Raw genomic sequence first — 18,582 nt, forward strand, 5'->3', positions numbered from 1 at the left:
TGTGGTGACAAGGCGTCAGCCCTTACATTCTTAGTACCGGGTAAGAATGAGACAATGTAATTAAAGCTCGACAAGAAAAGAGCCCATCGCACCCTTCTGGGAGAGAGTCGCTTAGCCTCAGACAAGAATGTGAGATTCTTATGGTCAGTAAGAATAAGAACGGGCACAGTGGTACCTTCAAGGAGATGTCTCCATTCTTTCAGGGCTAAAATGATCGGCAACAGCTCTCTGTCACCAATCTCATAATTGCGATCAGCAGGTGACAAATTCTTGGAATAGTAGCCACACGGATGCATAGCGCTCTCAGAGTTAGGACGTTGAGACAGAAGGGCGCCAACTCCAGTCTCAGAAGCATCAACTTCTAGGATAAAAGGCAACGTAGGATCAGGATATGCCAACACAGGAGCAGAAACAAAGGCAGCCTTGAGAGTCTCGAAGGCCTTAATGGACTCCGGAGACCAACTCTGTGGGTTACAATCTTTTCTGGTCATATCAGTCAGAGGCTTGACCATAGGGTTGCCACCTGTCCAGGATTCACCCGGACAGTTCGGGTTTGGAATCATGCGTCCAGGTTTCACACTGTCTGAAACCCGGACACATTATTTAGACTGGACTATGGCTTCCCAGCAGGGTTTCTGGCTGCAGTTTTCACTGCTGAGAGTGTCTGTTACACTGTCTTTCACACTGCCCAAAGCCACCACTAACAAACCATACCCTCCACCCCCCACCAACACATACAGACGGGAGAAGAGAGAGGGCTTGATCTGCACCTCTTCCCCCCCATCCCTACCCCTCTGTGTCTGCCCACACTCCAATCCCCGGCGCTGTGCCTCAGAAAAGGAAAGTTGAGGCTAGAAATTTGAAGTCCAGCAGCCTCAGATCCATCTGAATGAGAGGTGCAGACTGCCAAGGGGTGAGTGAGCTCACCATCCATCCCTGTCTCTGAATGAAGTCTCCCCCCTTCCCTCTCCTTCCTCAGAGAGAGTACACTAAGTCAAATCAGGGTTCTCAGAGCACCCCTTACATCAGAGTTACCCTTTACACCAGTGTTTCCCCTTACAGCAGAGTCCTCTCTGTACATCAGAGTACTCAGTGTTCCCCCATAAATCAGGGTTCACAGAGCATCCCTTATGTCAGAGTCCCCAGAGTTCAGAGGTAAAAGGGGAACTCTGTGGACTCTGATGTAAAAGAGGACTTTTGTTATTAACTTATATACATATGATTAGAAATGTTATTTAGTAGCAAAATATATGTATAGTTTATACTATAAAAAAGAAATTTCTGTGCGCCACAAAACTGTTCGGGTTTGACTTGAAGAAAAGGTGGCGACCCTACTTGACCAGAGACGAGAAGTTACAAATAAACTTCCGATAATAGTTGGCAAAGCCAAGAAAATGCTGCAGAGGACGTAAACCCACGGGGTCGAGGCCACTGTAGGACTGCCGAAAGTCTCTCCGGGTCCATGGAAAAACCAGCAGTGGAAATGACATAGCCCAGGAATGTAACCTGTTCACAATGGAACTCGCACTTCTCCAGTTTACAATAGAGATGTTCTCTCTTAGTTTCTGAAGCACACGACAGACATCTGTGGGGTGGCTTTTAGGGACTTGGAAATTAGGTTATCATGGAGATAGGGTAGGACAAGACTTAAAAAAGTGACCTGCCTGGCCACAATATAGGTACAATCTCTCCCTCCTCCTAAAGGCTCTCTCATCCGCAGAGAGATGCATGAAACCCAAGTGCATGGATTCATCTTCACAGACCGACTTGGTACCAGGAGGCATGGGAGGTGAGGGAGGCATGGGAGGTGAGGGAGGCATGGGAGGTGAGGGAGGCATGGGAGGTGAGGGAGGCATGGGAGGTGAGGGAGGCATGGGAGGTGAGGGAGGCACAGGTGGGACTGAAAAGTTTGGAGGCAAATGTACAGGAGGCTTCCACAACACTCCTTAACCACTTCCCACCCGGCCAATGTATATATACGGCCGGGTGGGAGCCGCCTGCTCCTGATAGGACGTTCAGGAACGTCATTCAGGAGCAGCGGGATCGCGCGCGCGCGCGCCCGCGCAGCGGCGCGATCCCGATGTGCTCGTGTCACCCGGACACGGCACATCTCAGATCGGCAGGAGGGCTCTGTGATTGGCCCTCCTGATCACATGACGGCCGTGTCCAATCACGGCCGTCATGTGATGTAAACAAACAGCCGGTTGCTAGGCAATCGGCTCTCCTCTCCTCACACGGAAGTCACCGCTGAGAAGAGGAGAGCAGAACGCTGCAGCCGGCTGATGATCAGTGAGTATGGGCTGCTTTTCACAGCTTTTTACTCACTGATCATCAGTGTAGTGTAAACACACAACACACCACACAGTGAAAACACAGTCCCCACATATGTCCCCAAAACACACATGTCCCCAAAACATACATGTCCCCAAATAATAAAAACACATGTCCCTAATAATAAAAACCTGTCCCCCACATATGTCCCACTAAAATCACATGTCCCAATGATTATCTGCACACATATGTACGTGATCACCTGCACACATATGTACATGATCATTTGCGTACATATGTCCGTGATCACACAAACCAATTATTATACACTTAACGGATTTTTTTTTACCAAAAACATGTAGCAGAATACATTTTGGCTTAAATTTATGACAAAATTAGATTTTATTGGATTTCTTTTCAAATAGAAAAAAGAAAATATTGTTTTTTTCCCAAATTTCCGCTATTTTTGCGCTTATATCGCAAAAAAAAAAAAAACGGAGTCGTGAATAAATAACACCAAAATAAAGCTCTATTTGTGCGAACAAAATGATAACAAGTTCATTTGGGTACAGTGTAGCACGACCGCGCAATTGTCACTGAAAGCGCTAGAGCGATGAAAGCTGAAAATTGGGCTGGGAAGGAAGGGGGTGAAAGTGCCCTGTATTGAAGTGGTTAAAAGAGAGTCTCTCTCTGAGTCTGGAGTCAATGAGGATGGCAAACGATCAAGCTCTCCAGCTCAGTGGGTATATCTCGGGCTGCTATCTCATCCTTGAGGGAATCCGAGAGACCATGAGAAAAAGCAGCCACGAGGGCCTCATTGTTCCAAGCAACCTCTGCTGCCAGAGTATGGAATTCAATGGCGTAGTCGCAACAGTTCTCGTACTCTGATTGATGGACATGAGGCACTTGGCATCAAAAGCGGAGCGTGCGGGAATGTCAAATACCCTTTTAACCACTTGCTTACTGGGCACTTAAACCCCCCTCCTCCTGCCCAGACCAATTTTCAGCTTTCAGCGCTGATGCACTTTGAATGACAATTGCGCGGCCATACAACACTGTACCCAAATGACATTTTTATAATTTTTTCCCCACAAATAGAGCTTTCTTTTGGTGGTATTTAGTTACAGCTCGGAGTTTTATTTTTTGCTAAACAAACAAAAAAAGATGCAAAAAAAAAAAAAAATCATGTTTAATAGTTTGTTATAAAATTTTGCAAACGGGTCATTTTTCTCCTTCATTGAAGTGCGCTGATGAGGTGGCACTGGTGGGCACTGATGGGCTGCATTGGTGGGCACTGATAGGCTGCATTGGTGGGCACTGATAGGCTGCACTGGTGGGCACTGATAGGCATAGTTAAGGCGGCACAAATAGGCACAGATAAGGCAGCACCGATGGGCACAGATAAGGCGGCACTGATGGGCACATAAGATGGCACGGATGGGTGGCACAGATGGGTGGCACGGATGGGTGGCACGGATGGGCACTGATAGGTACCACTGATAGATGGGCACTGATAGGTGGCACTGATAGGTGGCTCTGATAGGTGGCACTGCTGGGCACTGATGGGCGGCACTGCTGGGCACTGGTAGATGACACTGATGGGCACGGATATGTGGCACTGGGGTGCAGCACCTTTGTTAAGGCAGATTGTGGGCACTGCTGGGTGGCACTGTGGGCACTGCTGGGTGGCACTGCTGGGTGGCACTGTGGGCACTGCTGGGTGGCACTATGGGCACTGCTGGGTGGCATTTACTTTTTTAAATGTGCCACTTGCAGGGGGCAGGTGGGTACTGGCAGGGGGTAGGTGGGCACTAGCAGGGCTGGCCGTAATCGGGACTGATGTCCCGATCACGGCCGCCGGTGATCGGCTTTTTTTTTTCCTCCTCGCGCTGTCAGCGCGAGGAGGAATAATAGCCGATTACCGGCTCCGTTATATCACATGATCAGCTGTCATTGGCTGACAGCTGATCACGTGATAAGGGGTCGGGATCAACCCCTTGCACGGATCGGTGATCAGGCGAGTCTCGTAGACTCGCCGATCACAGAGCACGCCGCGCGCGCCCCTCAGGGGGCGCGCAGGCCGCTCGTGCACGGGACGACGTCAATAGACGTAGTCCCGGAAAAGGAGATCCGCGCTGTAGCCGTCATTTGACTATAGCGCGGATCTCAAGTGGTTAAAGGAGGCCACAAACTGAGGGTAACTCAAGACAACAGGTTTTTTCATCTCCCATAGAGGGTTTGCCCAGGCCAAGGCTCACTCAGAAAGCAAAGATATCATGAAACCTACTGTGGGAAACGCCTGGGGCAGCATCTCAAAGTATATCTCAAGCTGGTTGACATACCTTCTGCATCGGTGGGGAAGCGGGGCAGAACCAGACAAAGCTCTTATCAAGGTAATACTGGAGGCGGGTGCCTGCACAGAGACTGGAGTAGCAGCAGGGACGGCCTGCGACACGGGTTGCACCGTAGCAGCCACAGTGGGGGATTCCAGGTGACCCCGGAGCATTTGTTACGCCAAGGCAAACTGATCCATGCGGTGATCCTGCTCATCCAATCTGGAAAAAATATTACCAACAAGTGGATTGACTGTATCTTCTGAATTTATGGCCTTCGCCTACTGTCAGAAACCATGAATCAGACCGAGACAGAAGTACAGTTAAATCTCACTTGTTTAATAATAAAAGTAAATTGAACAAACCTAGTCAAAACATAGCCAGAGTTCAGGAACCGGAAGGGTTAGTCAGACAAGCCAAAACGTCAGGGAGCCAGAAATGAGCGTAGTAGAACAGCAAGCAGGATCTGGAGCCAGAAGGAATGTCAGCCAAGCAAGTATTTAACAGGAACACAGGAGACGTCTCTAGAGATGTGACCAAGGCAAAGGCAGAGATCATCTGGACTGAACGGCTTAAGTAGGCAGGACTGACGAGCAGGATATCATCAACAACTGAGTCACTGTGGAGAGAGAGGAGCTGGCAATTAGCCGACAGCTGAGCGGCCGGCTCAGAGAAGGACGGGCTGAGCCCAGCTCTGACAATTGAAAGGAGCTATGTGTCTAAAAGAGAATGTCGTAGGGGAGGAGTCACTGCTCTGGAAAGGGAGGAGTCATAGCTCTGTAGTGTAAATCTCAGCTTAAGCTACTGAGCTCTGTAAACAACATGATTTTTGCATAAGGAGGTAAAAGGGAAATTGAAGATTGTAACCTGCTGGCTGAATATAAGAATACAAAATATTTATATTTATCATATTTACATAACAAAGAACAGGAAACATTGTTTTTATATTTTATTAGTCCTGATCATAAAAACAAAGAGAGGAAATATATAAAAATCCATGATCCCGCCCCTTACATATATACAGTATCTGTGCTGGGTGCTGGAGGTGTATGTGTGGGGGAGGAGGTAGAGGGGAAGAAAGTTCAAGGTGCACCCTGGTAGAGTGGTAGAGAATACTGCTACCTTTCCCTGGATTGGCTGCTAGTGATCACATGACAATATCACATTATGTATAATTGCTACAATGGCCCAGAATACTCACCTGACATCATCAGACTGACTTGTCACCTCATTGGCTCTCTTTGACCATGTGATACGTTGTAGAAGACTTCCAGTGTTCACTACATGACCTTATCCAACTGCCAGCTTTCTCTACATTGGCTTTCGAATGGGCAGGCACCACATTTTCCTCATAAGATAAAATAACAACTGATTTTTGTCTAATTAGTATAGCAAGTCCTGAGCTACTAGCCAGGTCTTAAGCGTTACTCCCCACCCAACCCCTCCCCTAATTCCACCCCTAAACACGCCCTCATAAATCATCTCATGAAATTACACTGTTAATTGTTTTATGCAGAATTAAGTTTCAAAAATAAATATTAAAAACAACAACTGTAACAGTATTGACATAAAGCATAACGGTACACAGCAGTGCCGCCTCATCAGTGCCCATCAGTGCAGCATATCAGTGCTCCCTTATCAGTGCAACCTCATTAGTGCCCATCAGTTCAGCCTCATCAGTGCCTATCAGTGCCACCTCATCAGTGCCCATCAGTGCCGCCTCATCAGTGCCCATCAGTGCCACCTCATCAGTGCCCATCAGTGCAGCATATCAGTGCTCCCTTATCAGTGCAGCCTCATTAGTGCCCATCAATGCAGCCTCATCAGTGCCACCTCATCAGTGCCCATCAGTGCTACCTCATCAGTGCCCATCAGTGCAACCTCATCCGTGCCCTTCAGTGCAGCATATCAGTGCTCCCTTATCAGTGTAGCCTCATTAGTACCCATCAATGCAGCCTCATCAGGGCCCATCAGTGCATCCTCATCAGTGCCCATCAGTGCATCATATCAGTGCTACCTTATCAGTGCAGCCTCTATTTCTATTTGTTGACCAGAAATTCAGGTTAAGAAGGAGTTGAGTCTGAGGCTGTGGAGGAATCTGCCAGCCATTTGGACCAAACCTTATCATATTTTTGAGGGCAACCCCTATTGGCATAACAATCCTTATATAGAGGCAGACTATGGTTAACCAGGTGTTTCCAGAGAGAGAGATAGGAGGAGGAGTGGGCTTACGCCAACTAAGGGCTATGGCTTTTCGGGCGTAAAAAAGAAGTAGCCCGATCAGAGTGCGGCTTGCCACAGTGGGGATTATCTGCTCTATCAGGCCCAGCATACATATCGCCATGGAGGGTTGGATAGAAATGGTGGTGACCTGCTCGATGACCTGTAATATCTCTTTCCAGTAATCAGCAATGGCCGGGCAGGTCCAAAAAATATGAGTGTAATCACCCGGTACTGTTCCACAGCGCCAGCAGCCAAGGGGGGGAGGCGGGGTTCATCATGTGCAGTCTGTGTGGCGTAAAATATGCACGATGGACCATCTTGAATTGTATTAGTCGGTCTCTCAAGGAGACCAGAGATCTGAAGGGGAAATCCCACAAGTCGTCCCAATCGTCATTGTCAAAGTCAGGGATGTCATGCAGCCATTTATTTCTAAGCTTGTCTAGAGAGGGAAGGGAGGTCATTAGTAAATGATTGTAGAGTTGCGAGGTGGGCTTTTTTGCACACTTGGATCTAAGGAGGTCCTCCAGCGTGGATTGGGTGATCTGGAGGGGAGAACTGGAAAATTGGTGGCCGAGGGCATGAGAAAGTTGCAGATATCTAAAAAGATAGGTTTGCAGGACATTGAAGTCGGAAACCAGTTTGGAGAACGGAACCAGAGATTGATTGGAGACTACTTGGACCACTGTTTTAGTATTGAATTTAGTCCATGCATGGGGTTCAGGCAATTTGTAAATATGTTCAAGGGTGGGGTTCAACCATAGGGGGGCAGCTGGTGAGAGTGCGTTGTTAGGGTATTTTTCAAGTTTAAGGCCCGCCCCCCCCAACCCCGAAGTGTGGTGCGCATGGAGGGGGTCAGCAAGTATGGAGCCTTGGGGGCCCCCGAAAAAGTAAGAACTTCAGCACCTCCAGCGAGTTCACCACTGCCACCTCAACCATGGTGGCGGAGTTTGAGATGTCTGGGGAAAGCCACCAGGCAGCCGTGACTAGCTGGGCCGCTATGAAATACTTGTACAAGTCAGGGCAAGCCAGTCCCCCACTGGGAGGTCGGACGTACCAGTGTCGTCCATCCGTATCTGGGGGACTGAGTTCCCCAGATAAAGGAAGCAAATAGACTATGTAGCCGGGTAAAAAAGGATTTGGGAATCCACTGCGGAGAGTGACGCAGAAGATAAGGTAAATTTGGGCAGGATTTTCATTTTTATCAGATTTAGAAGCAGTCATTGTTGGTAATGGGGGCATCAAGGCCCTAAACATGGATCCTGGATCCTAGATTCCCAGAGTCTGTGGGTTTTGGGGAGACATGAACTTAAATCAGGAACAAGACCACTCCAAGGGTCCCGCAGGCACACACCTCTCAAAGAATAATGTTCCCTTAAAAGCCAGGGCCCATAGTCATTGGGTAAGAGGCCACCTTCAAAAGGCCCCTGTCCTGTCTGGGTCTGTCACTCCCACCTATCATGTAATTTCTGATACAGGAAGCCGAGACAGCGGGGTGTATTGGATCACAGAAGACTCAGCTGGATAGAATAACAAGCTCTCAGATTAGTGTCCCTTCCGTCTGTGACCAATGTGACATTTTGACTTTCATTATCAGGTTTGAGCTCCACTCCAAAAAGGACCGCCATGAAACTGGCCATAGGATGGGGATTGGTCAGCGCTCTGCTGGTCCTCAGAGTCCAGGCAGATGTCCTGGCAGAGGAACTCTCCGAGAACCAGAACAAGATGGTCAGACTGGTGATAAAGAAGTTCCATGAGAAAGATCTAAAGAGCAGATACAGGATGACGTCCATAGTGAAGGCAAGGGAGGAGGTGAGTGCCGGGGGAGCTCAGAGTATTAATGTTCAGATTATTATGGGCTGTGGGTTGGAGAACCCCAACATAATTGTAGTCAGTGTCCTACAGGGTCAATATTTATAGACAATGCTAATCATTGGAATTTCCCAAAATTTCCTAAAATATTCATCAATGGATTTATGAAACGTATTTGTAGAAATGTTGCAGATCTGAGTCACGTTGTCCATACGGCCCCCTGCAGAAAGCAGTCAGCACTTCCAGGGAAGATTTTTATTTTTAAAGTCCAATTGCACTTTCAGTAGAAATCAGCAAAATAAATTCCAGGTTCATCAAACCCAAATATGTTCAATGTCTTACAGCTGTGTGAGTGGCTCCCTGGCAGGTGACAGAGGACTACCCAAGGCATGGAATGTAGGTGACAGTTGGTCTTCAATAAGGCTTCTAGAGGTGGAGATGGGTCAGAGATCCGTGTGCTCCCAGTTTACTTTACTTTAACGGTCACCAGGTTGTGGCCCAGGGGATAGCAGGAACAAGGATGGCTACGGTGTGGAGACTGTACACTAGTAGACAGCAGTCAAGAGAGCAGTCAAATCTAGGAAAGAGTTTCAGACAGGCAGTAATCAAGAGAGTAGTCAGGTCCAGGCAGGGGACCAGACAGGCAGCAATCAAGAGAGTAGACAGGTCTAGGCAGGGGTTTAAGCAGTGATCAAGAGAGTAATAAGGTCCAGGCAGGGGTCGAGGCAGAGAGCAATCAAGACAGTAGTCAGGTCCATGTGATGCAGAGGTAAGGGCATGCAGCAATCCAGAGAGTTTTGGGGTCCAGGCAGGGGTCAGGGCAGGTCCAGGCAGGGGTCAGAGCAGGCAGCAATCCAGAGAGTAGTCAGGTCTAGGCAGGGTTCAGGGCAGGCAGCAATCCAGAGAGTAGTCAGGTCCATGCAAGGGTCAGGGCAGGCAGCAATCCAGAGAGTAGTCAGGTCCAGGCAGGGGTCAGGGCTGTCAGCAATCCATAGAGCAGCCAGGTCCATGCAAGGGTCAGGGCAGGCAAAAATCCAGAGAGTAGTCAGGTCCAGGCAGGGGTCAGGGCTGTCAGCAATCCATAGAGCAGCCAGGTCCATGCAAGGGCCAGGGCAGGCAGCAATCCAGAGAGTAGTCAGGTCCAGGCATTGGTCAGGGCTGTCAGCAATCCATAGAGCAGCCAGGTCCATGCAAGGGTCAGGGCAGGCAAAAATCCAGAGAGTAGTCAGGTCCAGGCAGGGGTCAGGGCTGTCAGCAATCCATAGAGCAGTCAGGTCCATGCAAGGTCAGGGCAGGCAGCAATCCAGAGAGTAGTCAGGTCCAGGCAGGGGTCAGGGCAGACAGCAATCCAGAGAGCAGTCAGGTCCATGCAAGGTCAGGGCAGGCAAAAATCCAGAGAGTAGTCAGGTCCAGGCAGGGGTCAGGGCAGACAGCAATCCAGAGAGTAGTTAGGTCCAGGCAGGGGACAAGGCAGGAAGCAATCCAGAGAGTAGTCAGGTCCAGGCATGGGTTGAGGAAGGCAGCAATCCAGAGGGTAGTCCATGAAAAAAAGATCAGAAATGGTCAGGCAATCTCACAGGTAAGTGTTATAGACCTTTGTAACAAGGGGGAGCTGGTGAGAAGGCCTGACACTGGAAGTACTGGCAGAGACTAGGTGAGGAGCTGCCACATCAATCAGCCGGTGGGATCAGGCTGTTGTTTTCTGTGTGGAAGCAGTGGTCTCTCTGCAGAGGTCTAACCCCCCCCCCCCCCCTGCTGAGTCAAAACTAGAATTCTCCAATCAGGGGACAGGCTTTCCAAATCAAGCTAGAGAATCTGTAAGACTTTGCACACCTTTTGTTTTGATGCTCCTGGAACGTATTCAGATGATTTAACCACTTGCTTACTGGGCACTTAAACCCCCCTCCTGCCCAGACCAATTTTCAGCTTTCAGCGCTGATGCACTTTGAATGACAATTACGCGGTCATACAACACTGTACCCAAATGACATTTTTATAATTTTTTCCCCACAAATAGAGCTTTCTTTTGGTGGTATTTAATTACAGCTCGGAGTTTTATTTTTTGCTAAACAAACAAAAAAAGATGCAAAATAAAAAAAAATAAAAAAATCATGTTTAATAGTTTGTTATAAAATTTTGCAAACAGGTCATTTTTCTCCTTCATTGAAATGCGCTGATGAGGCGGCACTGATAGGCTGCACTGGTGGGCACTGATAGGCATAGTTAAGGTGGCACCGATAGGCACAGATAAGGCAGTACTGATGGGCACAGATAAGGCGGCACTGATGGGCAAAGATGGGCACAGATAAGATGGCACGGATGGGTGGCACGGATGGGGGGCACGGATGGGTGGCACGGATGGGTGGCACTGATAGATGGGACTGATGGGCACTGATAGGTGGCACTGCTGGGCACACAATGGGCGGCACTGATGGGCACTGGTAGATGACACTGATGGGCACGGATATGTGGCACTGGGGTGCAGCACCGTTGTTGAGGCAGATTGTGGGTGGCACTGTGGGCACTGATGTGTGGCACTGTGGGCACTGCTGGGTGGCACTATGGGCACTGCTGGGTGGCACTTACGGGGGGGGCACTTATTTATTCCTGAGGGGGGCAGGTGGGCACTGGCAAGCTGGCCGTGATCGGGACTGATGTCCCGATCACGGCCGCCGGTGATCGGCTCTTTTTTTTTCTCCTCGCGCTGTCAGCGCGAGGAGGAATAATAGCCGATTACCGGCTCCGTTGTATCACATGATCAGCTGTCATTGGCTGACAGCTGATCACGTGATAAGGGGTCGGGATCGACCCCTTGCTCGGATCTATGATCAGGCGAGCCTCATAGACTCGCCGATCACAGAGCGCGCCGCGCGCGCCCCTCAGGGGGCGCGCAGGGCGCTCGTGCACGGGACGACGTCAATAGACGTAGTCCCGGCAAAGGAGGTCCGCGCTGTAGCCGTCATTTGGTTATAGCGCGGATCTCAAGTGGTTAAAGTGAAAGTTCAGTTGGGCTTCATTCATTTTTTATATTAAAAAAAAAATCTGAGTGGTTCCCGTCCTGATGTCGGCACACCGGACGTGCGGCTGCTATTTGTATGGCAGACGGACAGCAGCCCGCGGGACGGACACTCTGTACATCTGGATTATAATACATTAAAAAAATTCAAATAGAAAACTCCTCCCCACAAGAGCTGATTGTTTTCTCACGGGAAATGCGTTATGGGCGGAGTATAACAGCGAATGTAACCCCGCCCCTTCACTGTCTTCATCTTCCTGCAGTTGTACAATGCCAGGATATTCGTCAATGTGGAGTTTCTGGTGAAACAGACGTCATGCCGCAAACATGACTGGAGCCAACCGGACTGCACGGTTGTAAAAAACGCAGTAAGTGTCCAACAAGCCTGGCGATTGGTGGGTTATATACCAGGGGGAGGTATAGAGGGGCGGAGCTCAGGTGCCTCTCAACTGTGTGCCACTCTTCATTTACATATTGCCACTCTGTACATTGTGAATGAATTACTCCACACTGCTCCATCCTGTACATTGTGAATGAATTACTCCACACTGCTCCGCTCTGTACATTGTGAATGAATTACTCCACACTGCTGCACTCTGTACATTGTGAATGAATTACTCCACACTGCTCCACTCTGTACATTGTGAATTAATTACTCCACACTGCTCCATCCTATACATTGTGAATTAATTACTCCACACTGCTCCACTCTGTACATTGTGAATGAATTACTCCACACTGCTCCACCCTGTACATTGTGAATTAGTTACTCCACACTGCTCCACTCTGTATATTGTGAATGAGTTACTCCACACTGCTCTACTCTGTACATTGTGAATTAGTTACTCCACACTGCTCCACTCTGTACATTGTGAATTAGTTACTCCACACTGCTCCACTCTGTACATTGCGAATGAATTACTCCACACTGCTCCGCTCTGTACATTGTGAATGAATTACTCCACACTGCTCCATCCTGTACATTGTGAATGAGTTACTCCACACTGCTCCACTCTGTATATTGTGAATGAATTACTCCACACTGCTCCACTCTGTACATTGCAAATGAATTACTCCACACGGCTCCACTCTGTACATTGCAAATGAATTACTCCACACTGCTCCACTCTGTACATTGTGAATGAATTACTCCACACTGCTCCACTCTGTACATTGTGAATGAATTACTCCACACTGCTCCACCCTGTACATTGCGAATGAATTACTCCACACTGCTCCACTCTGTACATTGCGAATGAGTTACTCCACACTGCTCCACTCTGTACATTATGAATGAATTTGGTGTCACAGTGGTGTAGTGGTTAGGACTCTCACTTAGCAGTAAAAAAGGGTCACTGGTTTAAATCCCAACCCCGACACTACCTGCCTAGAGTTTGCATGTTCTCCCTGGGCCTGCGTGGGTTTCCTCCGGGTACTCTGGTTTCCTCCCACACTCCAAAGACATGCAGGTAGGTTAATTGGCTTCTGTCCAAAATTGGCCCCTAGTATATGAATGGGGACCCTAGATTGTGGGCTCCTTGAGGGCAGGGACCGATGTGAGTGTGCAATGTACAGGGATAGGGGTAGACACTCACTCAAGTTGAACTGGATGGACTAGTGTCTTTATTCAACCTTACTAACTATGAATTACTCCACACTGCTCTACCATCTGACCTCACCTGGTAACAATGTATTTCTATCGTTTTGTCTCCACAGAGGACCTATAACTGCTTTGGCTGTTTCAAGTTTGAATACGACTCTCCCTCTGTTATATCTAAGGTCGAAGAATGCATCCTGGCACGACACTTAAGTGCGGTAAATCTCAAACCAAAAAATGCTAATCAGTCCTTCCTGGTATCAGTACTCCCGTTTCAGAGCTTTCACCTTATACAGAACGTGGAGACTTACATCTGTTTTATTTAATATTATTATGTTTTTATTACCTTCCATGGGTGAGCAAATATTTGGGTAGAACAGCCACTGTCAACCCTTTCACCCCTGAGAAACTCCTGAATTGACTTTCAGGTCTCAGGGAAGACCTCCTAAAATATACAGTGCCTTGCGAAAGTATTCGGCCCCTTGAACTTTTCAACCTTTTGCCACATTTCAGGCTTCAAACATAAAGATATAAAATTTTTATTTTTTGTGAAGAATCACCAACAAGTGGGACACAATTGTGAAGTGGAACGAAATCTATTGGATATTTTAAACTTTTTTAGCAAATAAAAAACTGAAAAGTGGTGCGTGCAAAATTATTCAGCCCCTTTACTTTCAGTGCAGCAAACTGACTCCAGAAGTTCAGCGAGGATCTCTGAATGATCCAATGTTGTCCTAAATGACTGATGGTGATAAATAGAATCCACCTGTGTGTAATCAAGTCTCTGTATAAATGCACCTGCTCTGTGATAGTCTCAGGGTTCTGTTGAAAGCGCAGAGAGCATCATGAAGACCAAGGAACACACCAGGCAGGTCCGTAATACTGTTGTAGAGAAGTTTAAAGCTGGATTTGGATACAAAAAGATTTCCCAAGCTTTAAACATCCCAAGGAGCACTGTGCAAGCCATCATTTCAAAATGGAAGGAGTATCAGACCACTGCAAATCTACCAAGACCTGGCCGTCCCTCTAAACTTTCAGCTCAGACAAGGAGAAGACTGATCAGAGATGCAGCCAAGAGGCCCATGATCACTCTGGATGAACTGCAGAGGACTACAGCTGAGGTGGGAGAGTCTGTCCATAGGACAACAATCAGTCGTACACTGCACAAATCTGCCCTTTATGGAAGAGTGGCAAGAAGAAAGCCATTTCTCAAAGATATCCATAAAAAGTCTCGTCTAAAGTTTGCCACAAGCCACCTGGGAGACACACCAAACATGTGGAAGAAGGTGCTCTGGTCACATGAAACCAAAATCCAACTTTTTGCCCACAATGCAAAACGATATGTTTGGCGTAAAAGCAACACAGCTCATCACCCTCAACACACCATCCCCACTGTCACACATGGTGGTGGCAGCATCATGGTTTGGGCCTGCTTTTCTTCAGCAGGGACAGGGAAGATGGTTAAAATTGAGGGGAAGATGGATGCAGCCAAATACAGGACCATTCTGGATGAAAACCTGTTGGAGTCTGCAAAAGACCTGAAAATGGGACGGAGATTTATCTTCCAACAAGACAATGATCCCAAACATACAGCAAAATCTACAAAGGAATGGTTCACAAATAAACGTATCCAGGTGTTAGAATGGCCAAGTCAAAGTCCAGACCTGAATCCAATCGAGAATCTGTGGAAGGAGCTGAAAACTGCTGTTCACAAACGCTCTCCATCCAACCTCACTGAGCTCCAGCTGTTTTGCAAGGAAGAATGGGCAAGAATTTCAGTCTCTCGATGTGCAAAACTGATAGAGACACCCCAAGAGACTTGCAGCTGTAATCGCAGCAAAAGGTGGCTCTACAAAGTATTAACGCAAGGGGGCCGAATCATTTTGCACGCCTCACTTTTCATTTCTTTATTAGTTAAAAAGGTTTCAAGAATCCAATAGATTTCGTTCCACTTCACAATTGTGTCCCACTTGTTGGTGATTCTTCACAAAAAATAAATATTTTATATCTTTATGTTTGAAGCCTGAAATGTGGCAAAAGGTTGAAAAGTTCAAGGGGGTGAATACTTTCGCAAGGCACTGTATTTATTGGATGGACAGTGGAAATAATGCTCCTTACATTGGTGATCAGTGAGAAGAATGTTCCTTACATCGGTGATCGGTGAGAAGAATGTTCCTTACATTGGTGATCAGTGGGAAGGAGGAGGAGGACACACCCAAAGAGCTCTCTGTGAGAACCACCCATTTTTCAAGCCTGGGCCTTGCCTGCTAGCTCGGCCCAGGAATAATGCCTGATCCTGGGGGAGGCCCTGAGATGGATCCCCCTGATGACACGGGGCCCAGTGAGGAGGAGGTGGAGGATCTGTCTGTGGGTCCGGGCCCTGGTATGGATGCCAGCGTTTTCAGCCTTAAGGTTGTTAATCGCTTTAGGGCGATTGGGAGAGCGGAGGAGAAACTTAAAGTTTTGAGAGTGGAGCTTAAAAACTTCAAAGCCAAATACTTCCAGGCCTGGAGTAAGAATCGCACCGCCATGAAGCCTGAGCTACAGGAATTAGAGGAAAAAGTAAAGCAGCAAACTTTATTGTTGGGAAAACTAAAAGAAAAAAGTGGAGCATTTAAAGAAAAGTTTGAAAACGAGAGAAGGTTTGTCAGCCAGTCCTCATCGTGTTCAGTGGATCAGCCTCAGCATATGGATGACCCGGGTCCATCTGCCTCTGCTCCTCTCCCCCCATGTAAGGCCTTGGAGTCGCCGGCGGCAACCAGCCAGGGGGTTGAGAGTGAGAATGGCACCCTGACCTTCATCCAGCGGATGGAATCCCCCCTGAGAGGAGACAAGCTTGTAATGTCTGATAATCCATCAGAGGTCCCGGAGGATGTTCAGAAGAATCAGCCAGGGAATGAGGATGAACCTGCACCAAATCCCCTGAACATGGATGTTGCTGCACCCGCATGTGCTGAGACCTGTAGTTCCACTACCACATTTGCTGCATGTGTTTCACACACTGTGTCTGACACCTGCAATGTGATTGCTTCACCTGAGCCTCTCTGTGTTCCAGCAGAGCTGATTGATTCTGGTGGGGGAGGGGGTCAGAATACTGCACCATGTGCAGTGGAAGCCATGGATGTGTCAGTCCAGCCTGCACTGTCCTCTGCAGAAAGTCCTGTCCTGATGGAAGAGAACAGGCCAGATGAAGATTCCACCAGCACAGCAGTGGGAACTGACACTGCTGGGAAGACTGCAGGACATGTGAATATACCAGCAAGTATTAACAATGGCAGTCATGATAAAACAATGAATGTGGTGGGTGGTGGTGGTGATGGTGAAGGGGTTAATACTGCTGGGAAAAACAAAAATGACATTTCTCTCTCTGCTCAGAGGAAAGACTCATCGATTGTACAGACCAAATCTGTACAATCGATATCTGCTAAAGATGTCTCAGACAGTTCAAAACACACAAATATCTCTTCTGCTGGGAGGAATATGGGGAGTTATGCGTCTGTTGTGGGGAGTCGCACCAAGGAGGGTGGGGGGAATACTGTAAATATTGGTGGTCACAATATAGGGGGGTTTGGTGGTGGGTATAGGAGGAGGAATGTGGTTCAGTTCAAGTGGGAGGGGGAGGGGACCCCACCAGTGAGGGGGAGGGTGGCAGAGTTGATTTTGGAAATGGGGTTTAAAGCTGTGGATATTTTTGCTTTGATTTGCCCAGTGGGGAGTTATGAATTTGATTTGTCTTTTGTAAAACCTGAGGGGTTGGATTTATTTTGGGAGCGACATAGGAGGTGCCAGGGCCTTTCGCAGTGGAGTGGTTTGGTGCCAAAGGTTATTTCCAGGCAGCCTCTGATAAAATCGGTGACCATCCTGGTGCGCAACGAATCCATACCAGAGGCTGATTTGATAGTATGGCTACGCCGATATGGTGAGGTCCTCACTCCACTGCGGAAGGTCCTGGATGAGCATGGGATATGGACAGGGGCCTGGACGGTGTCACTAAAACTGGGGGTGCTGGGCAATGTAGTCCAACATCTGCCCTGCTCAGCTTTTCTGGGAAGAGATCGGCTGACTATTTTCTACCAGGGACAGCCCAAAGTCTGCAATAAATGTGGTGAAAAGGGCCATTTTGCCTCTACCTGCACCCGTAAAAAGTGTTCGCTATGCCAGGGTCTGGACCACTTGGCGAAAGATTGTACCCAAATTCGGTGCAATCTGTGCCAACAGCTTGGCCATCCTTACAGTAAGTGTCCAGAGGCTTTACATAACCTGCAAGGATTGGAGGCTGAGCTGCAGAGGCTGGATAGGGAGGATCAGGCCGCTGTAACTGTTGTTGTCCCTCCTGTGTCTGTTCCATCTGTTTCAGGTTCTGTTTCCCCTGGTAATGTGGTCCCTGAGTCTGTCCCTCCTGTGTCTGTTCCATCTGTTTCAGGTTCTGTTCCCCCTGGTAATGTTGTCCCTGAGTCTGTCCCTCCTGTGCCAGTTCCTTCTGTTTCAGATTCTGTTCCCTCTAGTGATGTGGTCCCTAAGTCTGTCCCCCATGTGGTTGTCCCTATTCCTGCTGTACGTAGGTCCTCCAGACTAGCGGAAGCTGCTGGGGGGGCAGGTTTAGCGGATCTTCCTTCTCAGCCTCCAGTCCCTGTCCCTCGGCAGCGCAAACGTGGTCAGGGGAATGTGGGGGTGCTGGATGGGGGTGGGGCGGATGGAAGGGTGTCCATATCCCATGTCTCACCCTCTGTTGAGGGGGATTCAGATGATGAGGGGTGGGAGACGTTTAGGAGGAAGAAAAAGAAGAAGAGGAAGACAAATAAAGTAGTTATTTCTTCCTCAGAGTCGGACACAGGAGGGGTTCCTCCTGGTAACCCTTTTTCAGTTTTGTCAGGTGATGGGATGTCTGATTTATCTTTTTCTTTATCATCCATGGATGAGGGGGAGTCACATAGTTTGAAGAGAGCTGTTTCTGGTGATGAGAGTGTGGCAAAGGTTAAGAAACGACTACCCCAATCATCCTGATGGCAGTTCCCACTCCGATAAAGGTGGCGACCATTAATGTCGCCAGCATGAAATCTGCAAGAGCTCGTGATATTGCCTTATTTTTGCTCAGCGAGTTTGATGCCGAGATTTTATTTTTGCAAGAGACCTGGCTCAATACTTTGGCCGATGTCCATCTAGCAAAAAGGGAGTGGAGATGCGGTCCCTCCTTTTGGTCTCTTGCGGCAGAGCCCTGCAGCGGAGTTGCGGTCCTTTTTAAAACCGATATGGTAACGTGCCGGCGGGTAATTGAGGTAGAGATTGGGAGATGCATGGTCTTGGACGTCTCTGTTAGGGGGCAGGACTTGCGT

General features: G+C 48.3%; 2 protein-coding genes across 3 annotated transcripts in view; both read left to right on the forward strand.

Moving 5' to 3' along the window:
* LOC143997817 (retinoic acid receptor responder protein 2-like) overlaps positions 1-18,582 on the forward strand; it is a 112,919-nt gene that overhangs the window by 2,746 nt on the left and 91,591 nt on the right. The gene's annotated exons all lie outside the window — the stretch shown is intronic.
* The window catches only part of LOC143997815 (retinoic acid receptor responder protein 2-like), a 30,518-nt gene that overhangs the window by 1,281 nt on the left and 10,655 nt on the right, over positions 1-18,582 (forward strand). For both annotated transcript variants that reach the window (XM_077493628.1, XM_077493629.1), the window contains exons 2-4: positions 8,422-8,636; positions 11,916-12,020; positions 13,369-13,467. In XM_077493628.1, the coding sequence (XP_077349754.1) occupies positions 8,422-8,636; positions 11,916-12,020; positions 13,369-13,467 (419 nt within the window). The remainder of the gene's footprint in view (positions 1-8,421; positions 8,637-11,915; positions 12,021-13,368; positions 13,468-18,582) is intronic.

This window comes from Lithobates pipiens, unplaced genomic scaffold (genome assembly GCF_037356315.1).
Source record: "Lithobates pipiens isolate NorthernLeopardFrog02 unplaced genomic scaffold, aLitPip1_a1.2 Scaffold_19, whole genome shotgun sequence".
Classification (NCBI taxonomy): domain Eukaryota; kingdom Metazoa; phylum Chordata; class Amphibia; order Anura; family Ranidae; genus Lithobates; species Lithobates pipiens.